Source organism: Ixodes scapularis, unplaced genomic scaffold, assembly GCF_016920785.2.
Source record: "Ixodes scapularis isolate PalLabHiFi unplaced genomic scaffold, ASM1692078v2 PGA_scaffold2__306_contigs__length_199485367, whole genome shotgun sequence".
NCBI lineage: Eukaryota > Metazoa > Arthropoda > Arachnida > Ixodida > Ixodidae > Ixodes > Ixodes scapularis.
In genome coordinates, this window is record NW_024609857.1 from 160,429,487 (window position 1) to 160,453,890 (window position 24,404).

General features: G+C 47.2%; 1 protein-coding gene across 1 annotated transcript in view; it reads right to left on the reverse strand.

The window, feature by feature from the left end:
* Positions 1-1,077: 1,077 nt before the first annotated feature.
* Positions 1,078-24,404, reverse strand: part of LOC115309771 (epoxide hydrolase 1) — a 40,252-nt gene continuing 16,925 nt past the window's right edge. Inside the window, exons 4-8 of the mRNA XM_029967981.3 lie at positions 21,684-21,846; positions 20,359-20,491; positions 11,964-12,172; positions 8,991-9,222; positions 1,078-1,884 (exon numbers count right to left, since the gene is read on the reverse strand). Of these exons, the coding sequence (XP_029823841.2) occupies positions 1,236-1,884; positions 8,991-9,222; positions 11,964-12,172; positions 20,359-20,491; positions 21,684-21,846 (1,386 nt within the window). The 3' untranslated portion in view covers positions 1,078-1,235. The remainder of the gene's footprint in view (positions 1,885-8,990; positions 9,223-11,963; positions 12,173-20,358; positions 20,492-21,683; positions 21,847-24,404) is intronic.

Below are 24,404 nucleotides of genomic sequence, written 5' to 3' on the forward strand. Positions count from 1 at the left end.
CTGTCGCCGCGAAGCGGCGTGAACGCAGGCGGGGGGCTGGGTTAACGAGCTCCCCAGTGATACACGCGCAGTTCGAAAAAGGGTGGCCCGAACGGCATGAGCTCTCAGCGTAGTGCATATAGCAATTTCCGTCCAAAGTGCACTACGTAGTGCATATAGCATCGCTCTTATTTTTATTATACTTTATTAGTGGGTGAGAGGGCATGCCATTTTATTTCACTATCCGTAATGTGCGCTGGACTCTCGGGAGATCTAATTTCAAAACCAGTCTGAACGTTCACGATCGTAGCTGTGACTATTTCGAAAATCGCTTTCCGTAACTGCGCAGCAAAAAACATTATTCGAAAATATTTTAGCTGCACGCCAGCCCTAATTATTGTTAAATAACGTTTTCCAAGCCTTTGTTTGAGTAAGACTTTATTGATAGGGGACTAGCTCTACCATCGAAGCTATCTATGTTGTCGTGTTGCCGGCCCGAAATTCGCTCAGCCAGCGATCAGGGCAACACTCGTTGTCCAACACAAGTTGCTGCTGTTTTTGTTGCCGAAAGCTGTCATACCGAGGCAACATTTTAGTTGTCGTTCATGTTGTCGTGCTGTTGCCGCGGTGTGACAGCTTTGTCGGACAACACGGGGAGCGAGCAACAAGTTGCCCGACTGTTGGACAACGTGTTGTGTTGCTGTTGCCGTCGTGTTGCCTCAGTGTGACAGGGCCTTAAAGAGCCGGCAACAGAACCCAACTGATCTATGGCCAGGAGTCAGACGTCGCCAGGAGTCAGACGTATAGCAAACGGTTTTCACAGCCGACGCCAGTCTAACACAAACAAGGTGAGTGTCTGCATTTTAGGGTTATAATGATAACCCAATCAATGCAATCGTGCAGCGAGCTGGACAAGAATAATCACAATAATCCCTGGAGAAGGGGAACAAAGGACAAACACGAATCATCAAACACAGATATAGGTGACAGGTGCGCGACTGAAAAAATCCGCCTGGTTGTGGTATCGAACCAGGAACCTCTCAATTCCCAGTGGAGCGCTCTACCAACTGAGCTAACAATCAGTACTAAACAAAAGCATTTAGTAATACGCTATCGCCTTTATTTTATTTCTATGTTCTTTTTAATCCATCTATTTTATTTATTAAGCAAACAATATTGATACATGGCTATGTTCGTTTTGCAGTTTATGTGGATGGAAATGCCCTAGCTTCAGACTGTACAAACTTCGACGAAAACTAAGGTCGCACAGGCGTCGAATCTTTTGACTGCGCTGTTTTCTTCGGAGCTGGCGGCTGAGCAGGTGTGGCTGTCTGCTGCTGAACAGTCTTCTTTGCTACCGGGGGTTGCGCAGTCGTGGTCGGTTGTTGATCCACAGCCTTCTTCGGGGGCTGAGCAGTTGAGGCCGACTGTTGCTGCGGAGCCTTCTTCGGAGGCGATGGTTTTTTGACAGGCTGTGACTGCGCATCCTTCGTCGGGGTCGGCACCTCCGTGGGTACCTTCGCTTCCCTCGCCGCTTGGCTCGCCTTTCCGGGCTCCTTCTGAACCGTCTGCGGTTCAAACCTGGTCCTGGCCAACGTACCGGCTCCGGGAGTCGTTTCGGGTCCGAAGGTCAGCATGACCTTGGGGGCTAGGGGTCCAAGGTCAACGAAGGGGAACGGCCTCGGGACAGACCGCTGAGTGGCATTTCGGGCCTCCACGGCCAACACAAAGGAGCGCAGGTCTTTCTCGAGGAGGGCCGGTTCCTCCATCGCTGGGAAGTGGCCGCCCTTCGAGTGGTGAGTGAACGTGACAACGTCCGTGTACATGGAGCCAATGACTGCTTCCGGGAAGGCGATGAGCTCTTCGGGGAAGATGGCGAACCCGGAAGGCACCGTGACAGGGGTCCTGGGATCGAAAGCAGGAAATCTCGGGATTAGGCAAAACGTCAGGAGACGGCTGGACAAGAAGTTCACGCTTATTCTTAAGCGAAGGATAATACATAACAAAAATAAACGGCAAAAAACAAAACAAACAGGGACAGCGATTAAAAAACACACACGACAGGACAAGGCTGTCCTGTCGGTTTCTTAATCGCTGTCCCCGCTTTTCGAGCTGTTATCCCCATCGTGTAAAACTACTATTAACTGGCCCAAATCCTCACCTTACGTCTACGATACGTCTATGACGGAAAATTTCCTCGGTGCGAATTCGCTTCCAGCCTCTCGAAGGCTGGCGAAGCGTATGCGAAGCCGTGCCGCCGTTCCTTCCAAGCACCCGTGGTAGCGATCAAGATGCGTAAAAACGCGCCGCTCTTGTCGAGGTACATACATTCAGCTCACGCGAGAATCTGACTGCATTTCAAGGGGGGGGGGGGGGGGGGGGGGGGGGGTTGAGGCCTCAGAGTCTCCCTCCCCTGGTTATGCCTCCAAACCTAAGGGCCACATGGTTAGAGAAAAGGCGCGCGACACTCTGATATCGCCCCTTAGTTCAGTATGGCGGCCTCTAAACAGCCTGAATTCGCCACTGAATAGAGCGAAGAAGAATTTAGCTGTTTTACTTCTAACATTCGACAGCGTATTTCGCCGATGGACAACAAATCTCTCATTGCAATGCGCCAGATAAGGCACATATTTGTAATTAATGTATTTCAGATAATCAGATTGCCAAATGCCACTTTTCATTCGCACCACGTCGCCGCAATAGACATGACGTGTTCGACATCAGGATTGAACACAGATGGCCAATTTTATCCTGCGCCTTATATTCACACGAGCCTTACATGCAAAGTATACTGTTATATGAGGCTAAACTACCGATGTGCCCACAAATCTACCCCACCCTGAGTATTTCTTTTGGGATGATATAGGCACACACTTGTCCACGTCCATCACTTTCCTGCAGTTTCGGTGTGCCTCTTAAAGGGGCGGTGCAACGCTACTCAAATGGAATGTTTTTCACTGTACACGAGCTTATTGGCACTACTCAAGGATACTCGCACGCAACGCCACTAGCCAAGAAACTCCTTTGTTGCAGCGTGATTTCAAGGACAAAAGCGAGCGTTTTCATTCAATCTCTCCTTCGCGAAACTTGTTCCCATAACGGGGGGATCGCAGTATCCTCCAGCGACGATATTTGAATGCGACTCATATATTGGACCCGGGCATTCCGTGGGCACTCGATTTCGGCTCGTGATAATCGACAGCTCGAGAACAGTTCGGGTAGTGGCCCGTGTCCAAACGCTGCAATGACAATAGCCGAACCATAACAATGTCTGAAACTCAGCGCGTGTCTTGTGCCTTGCCAACCCCAGCGCATGGCTATGATCAACACTGGCAGCATATAATCAGCTCTAGATCACGTGGCCGCTTGTTCTGGCTGCGAGTTGAGGGGGGTGAACGCTGCACGTTTATCTTCGTTTTTTTTCTGCGACTTCACTTGCGCGTGATGAAAAACGAACAGGTGTTTCATAGGCCATTAACGTCAGGGATCCATTCTAAGCGGCATTCGCTCAAAGTACAGAGTTTTTCCGGAACAAAAGAATTGCACGCTCGCAGCTGCGCATGCAGGTCGGTCGAGCGCCTGGGCGGGGGGAGGGCCACGGGCTGTTCGCCGCCGATTTAGGCAAGCTAGATTTTGTTCGCCCGCCGTCCGCCACTACCGACAGGGGCCAACGGCCGGCGCGATGCACGAGCAATATAGTAAAGAAAAAAAGAAAAAAAAAAGAGTAAAGCCATAGCCTCCTCTAGTGCCACTAAATAATAGCGAGTTCGTTTCACGGCACTCGTGTCCACGCGTGCCCACTCGCGGCGTAAAGAGAGTTCGTTTCGGCAGGCACTCCACGAGTAGTTGCACTCTCCGAGTTCGTTTCGGTGGCGGCACCGCACGCGTGCATGCACTCGCTGCACCGAGAAAATCGAGCGTGCGCCAGAATGCAATCCCGTCATGCCTCGCTCCGGCGAGGCCGGCGAGGAGCGAGAGCAGACGACGAGGGTTCGTCTGCTTCGATGTGTCGCGGAACCGAAAGGAAAAAAAGTTGATTTTCTGATAGAAATCGCTTCCCGTGGGCAACAGAATCAAACGCGAGCTTGAATTGTGAGCGTCTGCTATTTCGTGAAGGAAGCAATTGACAACCCGTGCTTTATTTGCAGTTTTAAGTCGCTCTATTGCCGTACAGACGCTGAACTATACCAGTGTGTCAAGAAAAGCTCAGAACAAACGCACCAGCGGCCCCCGAGATGTTTATCAACATCCGTGTGCGGGTGAAAAATTGAACATTTGTCGGCAAAACTGGCTCAGCAGAAAACTCTGACTACCAAATAAGCATCAGAGAAATCTAAACAGTGACTTTACCCGAAGCTTGGGCAACATCATCATGTTTAACATGTACCTACGTCAGCTAACTTGCCCCGTCGTATTTTGTTCGAGAAAGCTCTCGTTCTCGACTTCCTCACCAAGGCTAACATCTGATCCACTTGTAATGACGATCGAAATCGAAAGTCCCACGAAAAGTTTTGCTGGATATTCCAACAGACTAGTTTTAAGCCGTACCCTTTCAGTGGTTCACGCATAATACCATGCTCAAACGGATCAAGCTTCTGCTCGGACAGCATCATCAGTTTTCTTCAGTGTAAACGGTTATAAGGATTGAAAGATCGCAACCAGCTGCTTTGTAGACAGCTGGGTGCGGAAATTTACGCCGTCTGTAACTATCTAGAGCTACGACAGCCGAGTTGCTTGAGGTCATCGCAACTATAAACTACAGGTTGTAGCGTTCAGCGTTTGTAGATAAACGTTGGTAGTGACTGCACTCTCGCATTCCCACCCATCACTCCGAACAGAAAGGCTCTAGTTTCGGTTTGAGGTCGGTACATTTTCTACAACATAGATGGCGGCACCATCAGTCTTCTGCACTCGGTGCATTTGGCGAGTTCGTTTGAGTCCAGTTCTCCGTGCAACACTCTGCGAGTGCGCTGCATTCTGGGAGAGAACTCGAACGGGGCCGGTGCGTATGAAACGAACTCGCTATAAGCTACGCTTCAGAGTAACGACACTTGGCCATATTGTGGCTTAGAATCATGGTTGCCAGTTATCTGAAGCTTTATCTGAAATCACAGGAAACGCTTTTCCGCCCTCCACGAATGTTTAAACAGTCCGCGACAGAGCAAAGCAGTATTACATGAGCTTTCTAAGACCGAATCTAATGCTGAGCAAGTCGCACTTTGGATTCATGACGATGGGCAGTTGCGTGTGCTCTGCACAAGCCCCAAAATGGCGGCGCCCACAACAATGTCGAGCAACGGAGTGCCGATACTCTAAGCGCAGCTCATTTAGTGGCTCTAGCCTCCTCTATTCTCACAAAGCCTGGCAGTTCGACGACGGAGCCATATAAACTGCCCTTTCGCAGATTTGGAGCGCGAGGATCTGGTAGCACAGAGCATTTCTTGGGGAGCCTGTAGTCAGGCTCCCATAGAAAACTCGAAACATGCATGTTTTTCAAACCATGGCCTCCAAGATCCCAAAGCGCGCGCGCTTCGGGATCTCGGAGGCTATGTTCAAACCCACGAGAAAAGAAACGGTACCGTCGAGGAACGCGAGGAGCACGAGCGGACACTCCATCGCTCGGGACAAGTGTGTTTCGTTGTCTCGCCGCAGCGGGGCGCCCGTTACATGCCTCTCGTAGAGTGCCTTCATACACACGCGCGCTTTTGCTTGAGTGGTGACATCTCAGCCATTTTCACGCCCAAACGTTTTTTTATGCATTTTGAAGTGCGCGCAATACGGTGTCCCTCAGCTCGAGCGCGTAGCTTTGGCTGATGCATAGACGCCATTTTACCGCCCAAGTCACGCACCGAGTGCGCGAGAGTGTCACGCGCTGGCATATTCAGTGCAACAATGGATGTCTTCACCCTGAGACAGACAAACATGTAGGCACCCTAGCCTCTCGGGAGCTAGAGTTGTGCGTCTGTTTTCCACGCGCCGCCGCGCCGCTATTCACCGGGATCCGATCACGTGAGGATCCGGATCAATTGCCGCGCAGGAAAGTAGACGTTGCACGCGCCACGGCTCTGCGTTCCCCTGCTTTTGAGCGCCCTCGAACGCGCGGCGCCGCTATTCGCCGAATTTAGTCACGTGAGGAGCAGGATCAACATGCCATGCAGGAAAGACGGCGCGCTACGGGGATGAACGCGCAACTCTGGCTCCCGTAGGGAGCCTATACAGGAACTCTAGTCTCTCCTTAAAGCCCTTTCATGTTTCAAAAGTAGCGCAAGGTGCGTCGATGTCGAGACACGTTCAACGTGCAGCCCTTGGGAAGATCATGGCGGCACAGCGCAGCACTGAGCTACATTTCAGACGCCATGCATTTCCCAGAAGTGGCGCGCGGCACGTGCCTCGAGCATTTCTACAACAATGAATGGCGCCACTTTTCCAAGGATAGAGGGCCTGGGGTGCCTCAATGTCCTCCTGTTTAAGGTGATGCCACCCTTTGTAGTATCCGATGCCGACAGCACGCGCTCACGGGGAAAATACAAAGAAATCGACGAAAACAAAATGTCGCCATAGCACAGTCAGCGCCACGAACGCGTGCATGGGACACGCTCTTCTGAACAAAAAAGAAAAATGAACGTGTGGGACAAAATGGCGGGATGCCACCACCCTAAGCAAAGCGCATGCACATGAAGCCACCTTAAGAGGCCTCTCCTTAGCCTCTCCATAGGGCGCCTACATGTCTGTCTGTCTCATGGTGAAGGCATCCGATTGTTGCCCTGAATGTGCCAGCGCGTGACGCTCTCGCGCACTCGGTGCGTGAGTTGGGCAGTAAAATGGTGTCTATGCATTAGCCAAAGCTACGCGCTCGAGCTGAGTGACACCGGATTGCGCGCACTTCAAAATGCATAAAAAAACAAGTGGGCGGAAAAATGGCTGAGGTGTCACCACTCAAGCAAAAGCGCGCGTGTGTATGAAGGCACTCTAGCCTCTCCTCTCATCCGTTGTCTGCCGCTCTACCTTTTCACTTTCGGCGGCTGCGTCTCGTGGCAGTCTGCCAGGCCTTGTCAGTATAGAGGAGGCTATGGTACAGCTATACGCACGAACTCGTGCAACTCGACTGGAAAGGGCTATACGTACGACGCAGAGCTCCTTCCATTTGGGCCACCATTTTCGGACGGCGCGTGTATCACTATAGAGAGCGTTTTAACACCCCCCCCCCCCCCCCTCCCGCCCCCCGGCCTGCTTCGCGGCGACAGTTTGCGGCTGCTAATTACAAACCTATTAACCCACTTGCCCCCCCCCCCTCCCCCCCCCCCCCCCCCGACCTGTACACGCCGCTTCGCGGCGTTCAGCCGGCAACCCAAACCCGCTCTCCCCCATTGCACCTCTGTAAAGGGAGTCTCACACTGTTTAGTTCAACAAAATTTTGTCGACAACATTCGTTTTTTTTTAATGTTAATCGTAAACAAAAAAGAAAGAAAAAACGTAGTAAATATATTTGCCAAATGTTCGAGAAAAAAAAAATGAAAAAAGTAAGCCCAGACTGTGGATCGAACCGGGGCCCGCTGCGTATGAAGCAGATACCTTACCATCATGCTACGCTTTGTTTTTCTTTATTGTGCCACCATGTTGCGCTACGACTTCGGAAACTTGTTGTAACCATTCGTTTTATATGGAGCTAGAGTTTCCGGTCAAGTTGCACAAGCTCGCGCGTATAATTTTACAAAAAAAAAGAAAGAAAGAAATGATTTTGATTTTCGATTGGCGTCGAAGTTGGAACAACATCCGAACCATTTGAACGTATTTTGTGAACACCCTACTTTCTGATGTTGCTGTGCGTTGGTTTGCACTCGTAAGTTTCAGCGTTTGCAAGTCTGTCACTTGTGTGCAGATGAAGTCGCTCACGTCACTGAAGCCTTGACATCGTGGCTTTGGCGGCGTTCTTCGCTTGTTCGTCGCATGGAATTTGGTTTCTGACAAATACGCAGCGGCGAGTTGCAAAGGACTTTTGCAGCGCGAATTTTGCACTTAATCTTTGCTCCACCGAGTTCAGCCTTTAGATGCGAGCCTGTCATGACTAGCGTCAGATTATGTACGAGTCACGGTCGCAGGTACAAAATAGTCAGAAGCTATTTTAAGTGCCTCTTAAAGGGACACTGACAGGGTATTTATGATCTCCAAGCTTTTTATTTGTACATGACAGAGCTGAACTACCCAGAACACGATTTTCGGTTGGAAATTCGTTTTCTTTCCGCCCGAAAACCACCGATCGAGAACTGGCCGGTTTGAATCGCGCTCACTCTCTTCTCCGTGGACACGTGTCGTTTTCTATGGTTTAGACACAACCACCAAAGATAATAGAAGTTGTGGGTCACCGAAGGAATGCACTCAATACTAAAAATAGCCAAAAATACGATACTCTTTTGTGGTTTCTAGAAATCTGCAAATGCGTTAATTAAGAAAAAAAGAAGTTGCACAGCCACGTGACTTCGGTAACCTTTCGCATCCTCTATATTTCTTCTTTCTCCCCAGTCCCGTTTCAGTTTCGGTTTCGAACGGTTAAGTTTTTGTAGTTTCTTAAAAATATACGTGACGCTGTAGAAAAATATCAATTGGGTAGTCTTCTGACACCCCAATGGATCGCATGGCAAAAAAATTCATAAAAATTTTGGGGGGTGTCGGCATTCCTTTAAAGCTGCGAGGCAAGCAGATGACTCGCATACGCTGCAAAATAGGTCATTTTAAAAAGTTTGCGCCATTATGTTACAGGTGCGCTAATTATATCTGAGTCCACCACACGATGTCTGCATCAGCGTTCGGCGTGAACTCGGTTCAGCTCGTATCGGAAACGAGTGTGACGTCAGCGTTCGGCGAGGCTTCGTGCCCAAGAAATGCCGACCTCCAATGTTGCTTGGTTTCGAAAAAAAGCTATATTACGAGTCATTCGCGCTCGACGATGCACTTCAACCACCACGAATGCTCGTTTCACGAAACAACTGGCCAGAGGCGGCATACGCACTCACCGTCGGTTCTTGGCCATAACCACAGAGCCAATGTTCTCTTTGTAGTAGCGCATGCTGGAAGTGATGGAGTCAGTGGCCCAGTAGACCATCACGTTGGTGAGCAGCTCGTCCAGGGAAAACTTGGTCGTCAGACCGCCGTCCTCGAGGTCTCTGTTTTCAGCACGGGTCCAGGTGGAGAACTTCTCCAAGATGTACGCCGCAAGTCCGGCAGGGGAGTTGAGCAGAGCAAGACCTGCACACCGATCCAGTCATGTGGAGTGAACAAATGTCGGATGCGTCAACTGTATACGAGACGCCTGCGAACACGAGCAAAACTTTAGATGACGAAAAAATCCACCCACAAAAACGCTAACAATGTTAAGGCTCGTTCACACTCGGTCACGTGACATCAATTTTCCCGCCAAATTTAGCAGGCAAACTGAATTTGTGCATACGTCACGTGACGCAAAATTTCCGCTAAATTTAGCGGGGGACCTGAAGGTGTAGGTCCTATGTCGCCAGGTCAAGTGACAAATTTTTCCGCCAAATTTAGCGGAGACGCTGAATTGGTGCATAGGTAAAGTGACATAAATTTTCCCGTCAAATTTATCGGGGAAACTGAATGGGTACATAGGTCACGTGACGTGAAATTTTCCGCTAAATTTAGCGGGGAATCTTTTCGTTTACGCTCATGCCGTCGAAAAACCCGGGAACGGGCCAGCTGACGATGAAAAACTCACACGCTTAACTTAGCTCACGCCAACCGCCAGTTTCAAGCATGAAACGCATGTCCTTGAAATTTGAATGGCGTCTTATGCACCACGTGATCAAGAATAGGCGTTATTTGTTTTCATCCAAGCGTGAGGGCGATCCGAGGAAGGGCGGTCGCCTTTGTTTTCGGGCGCGATCAACAACCTATAAGCGTGACGATCGTAAGATTCCAGCGAACGCGTGCGCCTCATTTCCATGAGAACTCCGAACCCTGTTTTTCGCACCGCAAAAATAAACTAGACATCGCGGGGAGCTCTTACTCCGTCAGAACGTAGCCCCAGCCGTTTGAGCAAGATGCCAAAGTTTCAGCACCAACTGTTATCTTATGCAAAAGTTATAGGCGATTTTCAATGGGAAAGTGTTGCCCATTTTCGGTCGTTTTCGGTTTCTGGCGCCATAGAGCTCCATGTATTCGAGAGCTCCGTCGGTCGCCATTTGGGTTCCTTTTTGAAAGAAAACTGTTTATGACCTTGAGCGCGATACGGAAGTGTACGCACGACCCGGCCTGGCTTGGCTTGTTCTCGGTTGGTGGCGGCGATATGAGTGAGTTTCTTGCACCGTGAGTGCAGTGCTGCCGCAAAAAAACTTCTCAAAGTATATTTTGCCTAACCCATTCCTTTGTTTGCGGTGGAAGTTCGCACAAAGGTCGCGTTTTACGTTCAGTTTTTAAGCCTAGCTCATTCTCAATAAATGACCACTGAACAAGCATTGAAGTGCAAGAAGGTTCCACTGCAGACGATGATTGATTTGAATTTGTTTTCAGACAAACCAGGCAATTAATGACGACGCATTTGGCATTAAATAAAATGGACTATAAAAACGACCTCTGTGCGAAACGTCAGTGGGGACAACCCGACAGTTTAGGGAAAAAATGTTTTTATTGTTTGCTGGACCGGTGCAACACATATGCCGCAAGGGATTTCATTTCAAATCGAGCATGCTAAAAAATAAAATTTTTAATTTTGCAAAAAAAAATAATAATGAAAACTCTCTTAGGATAGTTTTAAATGGAAACAGGGTGCAAACGAAGAGTCCGGGGGTTTCCTTTTCGATTTCAAGTTATACAACGTTGTAGCGCACAATTTCCTTGTTTTGTTGTTGTTGTTTTTGTTATTGTTCTTTTGCGAGCGTGCGTGCGTGCGTGGTGCGTGCGTGCGTGGTGCGTGTGTGTGTGTCAGACCCTTTCTTCCTTTGGCTACTGCGTTCATACGCTTTTTATATATATAAACTCTTTAAATAGACAGTGTTGTGCTAAAGAAATTTACAAATTTATAAACATTTTGAATTAAAAAATGTAAGCTGTGTCTCTGACGATACTCAACAAAATCTTACAAACTCGGTCATCTGACCTGAGACTTCTTGTATAATATTGTAGATATCTCCAGAAAGCTCAGAGTTAGCTTTTCGTATTAATTATTAATGCGATAGTATATCTTTTAACAGGAACGAGACAAGCATGCATTTATATTAACGAGGGTTTGAGAAATCTTAGAGGCTCATTTTTTTAACGTTTTTGTTTACAGACAGTAGTTTTTAGGGAAATAATACCGAGAAATATATTTTGTTCCTAAGGCCTCCTATTATAACCTGAATGTTTTCGTCCTCCCCAACCCAGACCACTTCGACGGGGGTCCAGCTAGGGTGTTTCTACCTAAACCGCACGAACTGGCAAGGACGACTGCTGATGCAGGAGAGGAGGACGGTCGTTTCCTCAGCGTCTGCTGCCGCGAGACCTCGACCTCCCCCGCGCCCTCGGCGTCGCCCAGAAGAGTGAAAGAGGACGCTCCGATTCCAGGCACCGATGGAAGACGTTCGCGTCGGAAACCTTTCAATGTACTCTTTGTTCTTATTTTAACCTCATCTAACCGTAATAAAGTCTTTCTTTTATTCGCTACTTTAAAAACGGCGACTTCTTGGACCCTCAAGTTAACAGAATGTTGATCATATAGTTGGGTAGCAAATGCACGCACCCGAAAAAGCTTACCTCAATATTTTTTTTATTCAATGTATGGCATATAAGCTATTCATTAACTACTTGTTTTATGTATAGTTTTAACCACATCAAAAACACAATACTGATCAGCTGTGCGCCCATTATAGAAATTTATAATGCACACACGTCGGAGGAATGAAATGATAGAGTGGTTCGATGCGAAGCGGAGTCCACCTTCGGGGACCCAGGGTACCCGAGGCCGAGACAGGTCAAAGAAGGTCGAAACGTACCGACGGTGTCCGGCTTTGTGGCCTGGAGGTGCATGTATCCCGACTCCTGAAGAACGTAGAGGAACTTTGGCCAGAATGGGAAGGGGAACGCCTTGACGGGAGCCTTGTCACCCAGCAGCAGGGACGGGAAGTAGGAGCCCACGGCCAGTTTCAGCAGCGCCAGGGGACCCAGCTCCACGTCGATCATGTTGAAATGCACGCCCAGCACCCTGTCGGCGATCACGCAGTAAGCCACCACATCCCGTTGAACCCCCCAGCTGGCCATGACCACGGCAACACATACAGGGTGTGGTCAAAAATATTTACAGGGTTGTTGTTGTAGTTCACTGCAAAACAAAACTACACGTCGCCGAAAGCTCATGGCTTCTCCGCTCGAACGTAGCGCTGGTAGTCCGAAACAGATGCCAAATTTTCAGAACATATCCGTTATCCTATACAAAAGTTATGCGATTTCCTGAAATTTTCTAGCGGGAAATTGGCGACCGAGGAGCTCTAATACATGAAGCTGAGTGGCGCCAATTACAAATAACGGGCTCATTTTCCCGTTGAAATTTTTAGAAAATCACCTATAACTTTTGATTGAAACTTTGGCATTTGAATCGGAACGCTAGCGCTAGATTTGAGCGGACAATGAACGTTCGGCGATGCATTGTTTATTTTTTCTGGTTAAAAACACACTGTATATATATTGTTACAGATCGCTTTGGTCCCGCTGCTGCCACTTCGTCCTTCGCCCGTCTCCGACCCACTTCTTCTTTTTCTCCTTTTTGTCCCGCTCGTTGCACCTCAATGTCCTACTGTCACATTTTGCCCCCTCCTGGTTGACTGTCCGTCCTCGGCAGTCTGTTTCCTATGCTGGTCTTGACTGAATGTATGTCTTGACACGTACAGCTTCAGTTGACTGCGGTGAGCCGGGAAAGTCCGGGATGCTTCTCGAGATGCATTGAGGTCTCGTAGCCGGTAGCTCACGGGTCCTGTTTGTCGAAGCACTTCACAGGGTCCTTTGTATTTTGGAAGTAGCTTGGTTGCCTTTCCTTTCCTTCTAACGGGACGGCGTACAAGAACAAGGTCCCCTGGCACGATGGGGGACATTCGGTCATCCTGTCGGTGATTGGTTAGCATCCGCTGCTGGGCTCTGGTTACTGCGACGCGAGCCCGGCGGCGAGCCTCATTGAGTCTATCCTCAAAATGATCGCTCATTTCTTGCCTTCTATGGTTCCACGTGGTGGATAACGTTGATTCCTGCGGCAGAACCGGAGTTCTACCGTACACCAGTTTAAAAGGGGTCGTCGTGGTACTTGCTTGTTGCGACGTGTTCAAAGCAAACGATGCGTATGGTACGTACACATCCCAATTGTCATGCGGAGCATTAACATAAGCGTACAATATATCGGCGATAGTTCGATTAGCACGCTCAACGAGTCCGTTGGTTTGGGGATGGTAGGGTGCTGACTGGGCGTGGTGTATTCCATGAGTTACCATCTCGTGTTTAAAAATACGAGAGCTGAATGGAGTTCCCCGGTCAGTGAGTACGGTGCGGGGTACGCCGTGGCGAAGTACTATTTGCTCACGTAAAAACTCCACAATGTGATTCGCTGACGTTGTAGGCACGGCACGTAGCTCAATCCACTTTGTAAGGTGGTCAACAGCAACAATAATGAAACGGTTACCCTTTTGTGATTTCGGAAATGGTCCTAAATGATCAAGTCCAATAAGTTCGAAAGCAGCTTGCGGTGGTTGAGTTGGATGAATCTCGGTGAAAGGTGAAATACTGGGCAATTTTCTCCTTTGACATGATTCACAGGAAGCGACATACCTGGAAACATCTTTCCGGAATCCGTACCACCAATAGCGTTCGGAAAGTTTGGCCAGAGTCTTATCTCGACCGAGGTGACCCGCTGTGGGGTCATCATGGCAGAGATTCAACATGGTAGCCCTCAGAGAAGCTGGAATCACCGGTAGCCATTGTTGTTGACCGGGATTTCTGTGACAGAGTAGGCCATTTTCCACTCGGTATGCTCGACGCAGTCGCCGTAAAATGTCTGTCGAACCGGATAATGCGAGGCGCTGTACAATATCTTGTACTTCGTTATCTTGACATTGACTGTGACGTAGGTCGAAAGTCGCACCACAAAAACAAGTGTCACACTCCGGAGCCTCAGGGACCTTGTCTAGGGGGTTGCGGGATAGAAAGTCAGCGTCCTGATGACTACGTCCGTTACGATGTATGACTTCAAAATCATACTCTTGCAGTAGAATCGCCCAGCGTGCCAGTTTGGCCGTCAAGTCTCGTTTGCTCTGAAGCCAGGTCAATGCTGAATTATCCGTCACAACAGTAAAATGGCGGCCATAAAGGTAAGGGCGAAATTTCTGCACCGACCAGACAAGGGCCAGACATTCTAATTCAGATGAATGATTCCTCTCTTCTTGTTGTGTAAGCCTGCGACTTGCGTACGAAATTACTCTTTGAGTACCGTCTGGAAACTCTTGAAGTAGTACAGCTCCAAGTCCTTGTCCGCTAGCATCCGTGTGGAGAATTGTCTTTGACAAGGATGGGTCGAAGTGAGCAAGCACTGGGGCGTTTAGAAGGGCCATTTTTAGGTCTTGAAACGAGGACTCCTCTTCGTTGCACCATCGCCATGGTACGTTCTTCCGGAGTAAGTAATTCAAGGGGGCAGCGCGGGTAGCAAAGTTAACAATAAAACGGCGGAAATATGACGCAAATCCCAAAAAACTTCTGACGTCTTTGATAGTTGTTGGCGTCGGATATTCAAACAAAGCCTCAAGCTTCGAGGGATCAGGTTTAACGCCGTTTTTGTTTACCACATGTCCCAAGTATGTGATCTCTTTGAAGCCGAAAAAACACTTTTGGGGCTTCAGACGAAGGTTGGCATCACTTATGGCGTCAAGTACGAGTGAGAGTCTTCGAAGATGTTCTTCAAAAGTGTTTGCGTAGATTACAACGTCGTCCAAATACACCAGCGCCATTGTCCACTTCAGATTGCCCAAAACTCGGTCCATGAGTCTTTGAAATGTCGCTGGGGCATTGCAAAGGCCAAAGGGAAGACGGTTGAATTGGTAGAGACCATCTGGTGTGATGAAGGCTGACTTTTCAGCGTCCCTTTTATCGAGTGGCACCTGCCAGTATCCCGACATCAAATCCAATGTTGTAAAGTATTCCGCTCCCTGCAGTCGGTCAAGGGTATCGTCAAGACGTGGAAGAGGGTAGACATCGAGCTTGGTTGTACTATTAAGCTTTCTGTAATCTACACAAAACCGCACAGTGCTATCTTTCTTTCTCACTAACACCACTGGTGATGACCATGGGCTCGTTGACGGACTCACCACACCGTGGTCGAGCATCTCAGTCACTTGCTGTTTGATGGTTTCACGCTTTGTTGGGGCTAGGCGGCGTAGTGGCTGATGTATTGGTCGGCTGTCACCGGTGTCAATGGTATGTGTCGCATACGGTGTGCATCCAAGTTCGTCCGAACTCAGGGCGATGCAATTTCGATGTGACAACAATACCCTCTTGATTTTCGTTTTCTGCTCGCAACTCAATTCTGGTCCAAACTTAAATTGTTCCCACGGTAAAGCATTATCCTGACTGTAAAAATGGCACTCGTTATGTGACTCTAGAGAAATACTGGCAAGTATTGAGATCTTGTCCTTCGCCAACGGTTGGAGTACACCAATCTGTTTCCCTGGATTGAGAGTGATGTCGTTGGCACCTAGATTAACGACAAGAGCGACGAATTCTCCATTAGTACAAGCCACGAGTGTCCGGGGTGCAGCTAGTTCTTTCCCTGGTTTCGCACAGAGCCACGAGTCGAAAACAGCTTCACCGTAAACCTTTTTGTTGTTCACAGTTAGGCGTATCATCGAAGCAGTCTCGGCAGGTATTGTAGCAGAGTCTTTAACGCATACGTTTAACTCATCCGATAGCTGTACTTGAGCACATATGATGTTGGTATATTGGGAAAAAAACTTTAGAAATAGGTGCCACTTTTCCACGGCGACGAAGGAAAATGAGCGAACGAGGTACACAAGCCACACCAAAATACTTTCGCATCGTGGAATGCTGGCGTGTAATGTTTTCATGGGTGGACGCGGGGTTTTGGTGGCCTTGTTCTGTTCGGGGTTCAACTTAAAAAATCCGTTTTTCTGGCACCACTCATAACCCAGAATGATCGGAGAGACGGAATTCGACAAAATTACGAAGTCCACTAACGACGTCTCACCGAGCGCAGTGACCAGTAACTTCACTTGTCCACCGGTGTGAACTTTGACGCCGTTGGCTGTAAAAAGTTGTGGAGCAATCCGGGAGACATTACAATCAGCCGGTACAAGCGTCGCGTCGATTATGTTAACCGCTGCTCCAGTATCGAGGAGACTTTCTTGTATTCCAATCCCTTGAATCTCCACTTTGGTAGTTGGAAGACCAGTAAAACTCTTTGAAAGAGAAACGAGGGGGACTTGGTCCTCTATACCCGATCCCGCCCCTGTGGACCGGGATATCCGTTTCCCGACGCGCGGTAACACTCTGCAGCCAAGTGTCCTTGTCGCCCGCATTGAAAACAGCGCCTCTTGGTGTTAACTCGTTGGTGACCTTCAGGTTGCTGGCGTGCTCCAGGCGTCTCCAGATGAGTAGTTGGCTGTAACTGTGCTGGGCAAGAAGCCTGGGCGTTTGCTGTTGCCTTTTGAATGGCTGAGATCTCCAACGCCTTAGCCAAAGCCTCTTGAACTGTCTTTGGCCCTCCAAGTCGAACAAATTTTTGAACTTCAGTGTCCGCAATGGCGTCGACGAAGGCTGAACTGCCAGATATTGTTTCGTGTGAAATATTCAAGAGAACAAAGCGAGGGGCTTGTAACTTCCGTAATTTCGGAGGCGCTCACCAGCGAATGAGTATCTTTCACGTATGTAACAGTCAACAGGGTCGCGACTCTAGCCTCGTGCGTGCTTCATTGCGTCTGTTCTATAGTTTCTGCGCATGCGCAAGTCACAGGGTACAGCCGAAAGGACAAACACATTTCGCACGCCTTGCAAAATCCGAATTCCAAATGTACATACCTGAAATTGGGCACGTGAATGTGGTTTCGCAAGAAATATTATGTCTATTTTTTTTTTTTTCAAAGCTCAAGTCAGAGATGGTAAAATATCAAAAATACAGCAAAAACGGCAACCGTGCATTTTCTACGCCCTATTCCGGACGTTCGACGTCTGCCCACTGGTTTGTGAGCTTGCTCATGGTCATTGTTTATATATTTTGTTAAAAGTATTACTTACCTCACCGAAAAAAAGAACTGTATAAACTGGATTATGGAACAGAAAATCTAACTAAATTTCTTGTTGGAAACCTGACTGCTAACTAAATTTCTTGCTGAAAACCAGTTTGCAGACAATTGTCTGCAAACTGAATTTCAGGTTCCCAGCAGGAAATCCAGTCAGATTTTCTGTTCCATAATCCAGTTTACACTGGTTTTTTTCGATAGGGATCGCGATTATTTTGCTCACTGCCAGCCTCTACTATTGGTTTATAGCGTTTTTTTTTTTTTTTTTCTGCGTTCAGCAAGCCACGGCCGGAAGCGAGCTCATAAACCAGAGTGCAGACGAGAAACAGGCTGGTATAGGACATAGAAAGTACACGACCTCCGATTTTGCTTTATCTTTAATATTTCACTACCTTCACATCAAGCCATTAAAAAAAAAAAAAAATCAGAACCTCTGGCGAAACTACGTTTGCGTGCCCAATTTCAGACATGTATGTTTGGCATTCGAATTTTGCAAAGCGTACTAAATGTGTTAGTCCTTAAGGCCGCACCCTGTACGTGGTGCGTACGTGCTCCTTGTAAACTTGTTGCTTGCTAAGAATATGTGCCTAAAGATGCCGCCAAAATCACCAGCACCCTATTTTAGAGTGTTCGCCAACACCCGGAAAGAAAGATACATTTACAACGTATGATTGTATCGCAATACTCTGCCAAACTTGGTACCTCGTTATATTTGTTGTCCAAAATTAACTGTCGAGTTTCTACAATGAACGAAAACCACCTTTTTGGTGAACCGCCGCATCACCCCTTCTGGGGGGGTGGGGGTATTTAAAGGCCTTACAGGATCGCCTTTTGCCGGGAAGAAAACCGGTACCGAATTTGCCATTCCCTCTCGCACTCTTCTATCCTCCTCTCCCCACAGGAGCGGGTCTCTGATCCACTCCCGCAGAAGCACCTAGATCAGGGGTCTCCAAACCTCGGCCCGCGGCTGGCCACGGTTCCTCCAGTAAAGCCCGACCCGCGGTCCACTTCCAGCACCCACGCTGCTATCGGCGCAAACAGTGCGCCTAAAGAAATGGCGCTGCACTCAAAATTCGCAAAGATACAACAAAGAACTATAGATCATAACACGGTTCCTCTCTCCATATTATTCATTGAACACTGTCATCACCAGCATCACCATTCTTGGTTCTCTGATTCACGTCTGTTTAACTCTGTTAAAATTCCTTTGCATTATCATGTACATTGAGCTTAGTATCCTCTGTCATAACTATTGCGTATTGTTGACATCCGTTTTATCATTCTCATTAGTCTTTTTGCACTGTGCGAATGTGGTAAATTCTCATGCGCTTTGATTTATGCCTGGGGAGTTTTCTTGGCCACAACTGTCGTGTTATGGCCCCTTAGCCACAAAGTTTGGTGACCCCTGCAGTTTGAGATGCACCGTCGCAGAAAACCAGCAAGAGTTCCTTCGGGCACAAGCAGTCGTCAATCAGGGCGATAATGTTGTTGTTTTTTTTCTTTTCGAAAATTTGGGGTGGTAGATGTGAGTACACTGAGTTTACCATTTCACTTAAACACCTGAGACTAGTTGAAGATAAGTGAAACAACCAAAGTAAAAGAAACAAGAGAAGAACAACATAAGGGGTCTGTTTGAGACGTTGTCTAAAAACACGCTCACTGCTTTAACGTATTTTATATACTCGACCATTCAAAGACACTTATTTGCGTCTCCGCAATTAAAACTATTACAGATACGTTGCTAATTGTTGTCGTCAATATTCCACGTAGAGCGTACTATGTCTAAGTTGAAGAAATGTAGTAAAAACATAGTTGTTAAAACAACGGTTTGAAGCGGGTTTCAGCGCAATAAATACCTTTCGAAAATGCAGGACGTTCTCACTTTATCACAGCACCCTTCTCCACATCCTTTTTACTCTCTGCAAAAATGAAGGGTGTTTCAAGCCACAGCACTCTATCTTACAATTAAAAATGGTGTATTCATAATATCAAGGAGCTGAAAAAGTATGGCCAGGGGTGTGAATCTCTGTAACACCTTTTTTACGCCCCCAAGGGTGTCAACCTTTTTTCTGTGCATGGTCATGTGTGTTTGAGTTCCAGTCGAGACAGCCGTCTCTGCTATCTTGGTGAACAAGGTGTCTCGGTGCGAAGGCGGCAGCCCTCTCTTGGCGCCGCGCGACTGCGCGGTATCAAGAGCAACCAGGCAGAGCCGTCTTATTTGGTCGCAACGCCGCGCGACTGCAAAAGTCTTTTGACCGGATGAGACAACTTTGCCGGGTCTTGTCGATCATGAAATGACCCCTCTTATGACCTTGGACTTCTAGCAGATGGCTTTGTGAACCACACGCCTGAGGGTATGCTCATCAACTTTAGAGCTTCGCCATAACCCTGATTGGCTTGCTGGGGTCATCACTGACGACCTTCTGGACTTCATCAACGAAGTTGACTTTCACATTGTTGGAAATGCTTCTTTCATTTGGCCGGTGACGAGATGTCCCCTTCTGAGTCAAGCAGCTTTTTTCTGACGTTAAAAACAAATAGAGTTGCCACATTCATAAAGATAGAAATCTCTGAGTTGTGTCGGCATAAAGTGCGATGAACACAGCATGCCTGTTCATCTGCGTGAGACTGGAGGCGGCGATCTTGATTGGAATGCTGGATGAATTACATATGCATGCTGTTGAATCGGTGCCATCGAACTATAACCAAACGCAGTTGTTTTCTGGGTATCTTTGACGTGCTAAAAGTGTGTGCTTAAATACCGGCCGCACCAATAGAATGCGGTACAATACCTAGTGAGTGAACATTAATATATAATGTTAATCTCTCCCGATCTTTCAAGCAAGTGTCTGCTCTGACTGAATGTAAGGCGTCCTGGTAAACATATCTCTTTCTAGGAAGTAGGGGGGACGTGCACCCGAGGTCCGACAGTGATAAAACCGTTAACCAACGCTAACTGCTAGACACAGGTAGAAAAGCACACAATTCACCAGCTAAAATCTTCTAGTATGCCATCGCAGCTTGCAGATACATCGTAACAAGTTTTTTTTTTTTTTTTTTCATACGTAATGCAAAACGTTAGAAAAGTCTGTAATGCACATACCTTTCCGGATAGTAGGTGGCAATGAACTTGGACACCATTGAACCCCAATCCCCTCCCTGGAGGTAAAACTTGTCTCTTCCCAAACGGTCCATCAGCTTCACGAATACCCTCGCCGTTTCGAGCAGGTTGAAACCTGCCCAAAGAATATAATAAAAATTGGTTAACAAAGGTGGAGGTTGACACTTTGTTTCAGTTCGCGACGGCAGTTAATTTAGTCCAACTAACTTGCACCGCATTTTTCCACAGAAGGGAAGGGAGAGTCTCCCCAGTGGAAGGGAAAAAAATGCAATATTTGGTTTTGCAGTTGACGAAGAGGGAACCCTTATTTTGAAGCTTTTTGCTCTCTCGTGAAACAATCGCGCACTTTCTTTGTAATAGCGAGAGAATGGGTTGGAATATTTTATTAGCTCGTCTTAAAGTTCTGCATTCTTCATATATCCGAAGGTTCGTGATTCAAAAATGTATTCGCAACCACTTCTCACGAGACGTACTAGACGCCTTCGATCGCCATTCTTTGCACGCACCAATTTGTTTAAGTCCACTTCTCCCATAATCGATTATTGCAATTCTCAGTGGCGTAGCAAGGCCATCAGGCACACCGGAACCTTCATAGCTTTCGTAGCCCCCCCCCCCCCCCCCATTCACTCCCGAGATCGCAACCAACAAAAGAAGCGGGGGGGGGGGGGGGGGGAGGGGGGGGGTGCTGTTTAATGTGCCCCCCCCCCCCCCCCCCCCGCTTCGTTGGATGAACGGGTAGGGGGGTGGACGACGAGGAGAGGCTTTGAAAAGACGCGGTGGGCTGCAGGAAGGCAAATACTGAACGTAAGTGTCGGCGTCGTTTCTCATAGAATGCAGTGTTGCATGTGACGGTTTGATCGATAGGTCGAAATATATACAGCTGCAAACTTTTTTGTGGAAACGTACGCCCGATAATCATCGGTGTCCCTGGAAAAGCCGTTCCGAATTCCAATTATCTCCCGTCATCATGCAGACTCAAGACCTTAGAGGTCAGTGGGGCTCTTCTAGAGTGTAAAGAGTTACGAGATGATGTAATGCATAGACTGATTCGCAGGACCTGTTAGGAATCTTTCTTGACAGTGGTCCGGACATTGCCCGATCTGTGCCAGCTAATAAGTTCTCAGATTGATCATTGCCGAGGTGTCATACAGATACTGGAGCTGAACCTCGAGTTCCACTACACCGTGTACAATGACCAATATTAGCCAATAAGCTGTGAAAAACCTCGTGGAGCGGATGGTTTTTTAGAACTCCCGATTTCTGTGTAATAGTGTCACTAACTTCCGTAATTCTGGTTCAAGGTATACCTTGTTTGTGAGGTGCTTCCGAGAAACCGTAGCCTGGTATCGATGGGCAAATGACTTCGAAGGCAACGCCGTCTTTGGTCTGCGTCAGCATGGGCACGATCTTGAGGAACTCGACAATGGAGCCAGGCCAGCCGTGGGTCATCACCAAGGTGAACACCTTTGTCTGCAACACACAAGAAGCGGCTAACAATATCACACAGCTCCACAGACAACGGAAGTCTCACGCCCGCACTGTGCTCACCTGCAGTGCTAAAAATTATACAGTGCGTTTCTGCTACATCGAGTCGGTTCCCAGGAGACCGCTGGTCAAATCGGTTTAATCAATTCGGAGCCCGTCGTTCGTCTGCCCGCGCACCCCGAGCCTCGAGCGCTCAGTGCCCACGCTCCTCGAGTGGCCACGAGCTGATAAGCGCCAGTGTCAGACAGTACATAACAGTTTCAACGAAGGCTTTAAAAAATACCTAAAAATATGGTGGTTGAGGAAACATGGGTGGATGTCAGGAATTGCGAAAAATATACCAATTAGCCAGATAATTAACTAAAAGTTACTAGTTAACTTCTTAATTTCTGAAAATCAACGTGATTCCAATTACAAACTTGCTAAGCATATGATTATGTCTATGAGGAAACAGCTCAAACACTGAACACTTACACACAAACACGCGAGAAAGGACACACACAAAGCTGATTATCAACAATTTATACTTCTTCCTCTACCTTCTCTTCTTTTTAGTCCCCTCAAGCATTCCACAAATGCAAGATAAGATGTACTAAAAAAAATGTTTTAAAAGAACAATGCGTAATAAGGAGCACATATACAAACGTATAAAAATAAATCATACACGAAAAGAAAAAAAAAAAGAAGAATATACTACATGGACGAGAAGTGAAAGATTCGATCTGCAACTGCCAAAGCAAACCCCATACATTCCCACTTCATATTGTTTTGTTTTGAGAACTTCTTTCCATGACTATCCTCACGAGTCACTGGCCCAAAGCCGCAACACACCGTAGATATTGTTTTCCTTTGCTGTGCAGTGTGATTGATGGACGGACTGCTGACACATTCCTCTCCACTCTCTTCGATGGCTGGTGCCTCGAGCATCTCTCGCGCGTGTGGATTTTTACGCTCACGCTGGTAAAGGCTGGGGTACACTCACATCATCCTACAGTGGGCTGACAAGTGGCCTGCTGATGTGCAACTTCACTGCCGCTGCATGTTCTCTTGTTCTATCGTTGATACACCGGCCCGTTCGGCCGATGTAACACTTTCCGCAAGACAAAGGAATGCTGTAAACAACACCTGTTTCACACTGGACATATCGTGTCCTATGAGCAATGCTGCCTGCCTTTTACTGTTTTTTTTTTTTTTCTGTTGTTTATTCGTCGGCACATAGAGTACGCCTTGTTTGGGCAGAGCATACCACGTCAATGTTTTGTCGTCTTGCAATCTTTTTTAATTTGTTAATGATCCCATGAATGTATGGAATGACCACAATTTTGTCTTGAGTTTTGTCTGCCTCAGTTTTGTCTTTGCTTCTTGATGACTGGATGGTTTTGCTAAGCATAATCAAAAACCACTAAATCGACTCTTTTTAGTAATACATAACGCAAAAAAAGCATTTTACGGCGTTCCGAAAACCAAAACAAAGAACCAACGCTCAATTCCGACAGGTTTCTTATCGGAGCGCATCTTTGTGCGAGCGATCCTGCTCCCCAGTGGCCGAAACGCGCACCACACGTGCACCATTCCCGTTGACCATTCCAGACTTGTACGGTACTCATTACAAGTAATCAAATTATTTTAATCGATTACTCTTTGGTGTAATTTGCTAATTACTTAAATACATCTAGTAGAAAGTAATCGCAAGATTTTTCTTATTACTTTGGAAGTATAGTTCGATTACTCTAATTCAATCAACAAAAACACCCCTCCCAACAGAGGGTGGTACAAAAAGATTTGTTTCAAAACCGGCTGAAAAATCAGACGTTTTAAAAATCTGAAGAAATCGGAAATGTAACGGTTGCATTTTCAAGTAACCCCTAATCACATTTCTTCTCAAGTCGAATATTTTTTAAGTGAGAGTAATTGTAATTGTAATCAAATACTTTTTTCGAGTAACGTGTACAAGACTGCTAATTATAAAGTAAATTATTGAATTTTAGTTAATTCTTTAGCTAATTAGCGTGTCTTTTTTGTCTTTTTTAATCCTTGACGCCCACTGTGACTGGCAGTTTGTTCCTAAAGAGAGCTTTAATGAACAAAAAGTAAGGGCGCAAACGAGCCCTTACTATGGTTGAAAAAACTCCGAGGCTGCGGGGTAAACGACACAACACTAAAAAGCCTCTAACACAGCTGAATTTTTTTTCCGAATTTTGGTTATATAGGCACTTCGATACAAAAGAAAAAAAGGGGGAGAGGGTGAGAACCCCAAAGAATGCCACTTTCCACCAATGTAACCTTTGACTAAATACAAGGACAACAGACTCTGCGTCATGCACCTCTCTTATCTTTGACCCCTCGCTACCCGACCGCCAAACACACTGGAAAGCCTAAGTCCATTAACACACACACACAAAAAAAACGACTTAACGTTTTTTCTACCCGAAAACCTACATTAACCCATTCACACACACAAAAAAAAAGAAAAAAAAAACGACTTAACGTTTCTTCTACGCGAAAACCTATAAAGAAAAACCTTGAAGAGCTTTCATTCGCAT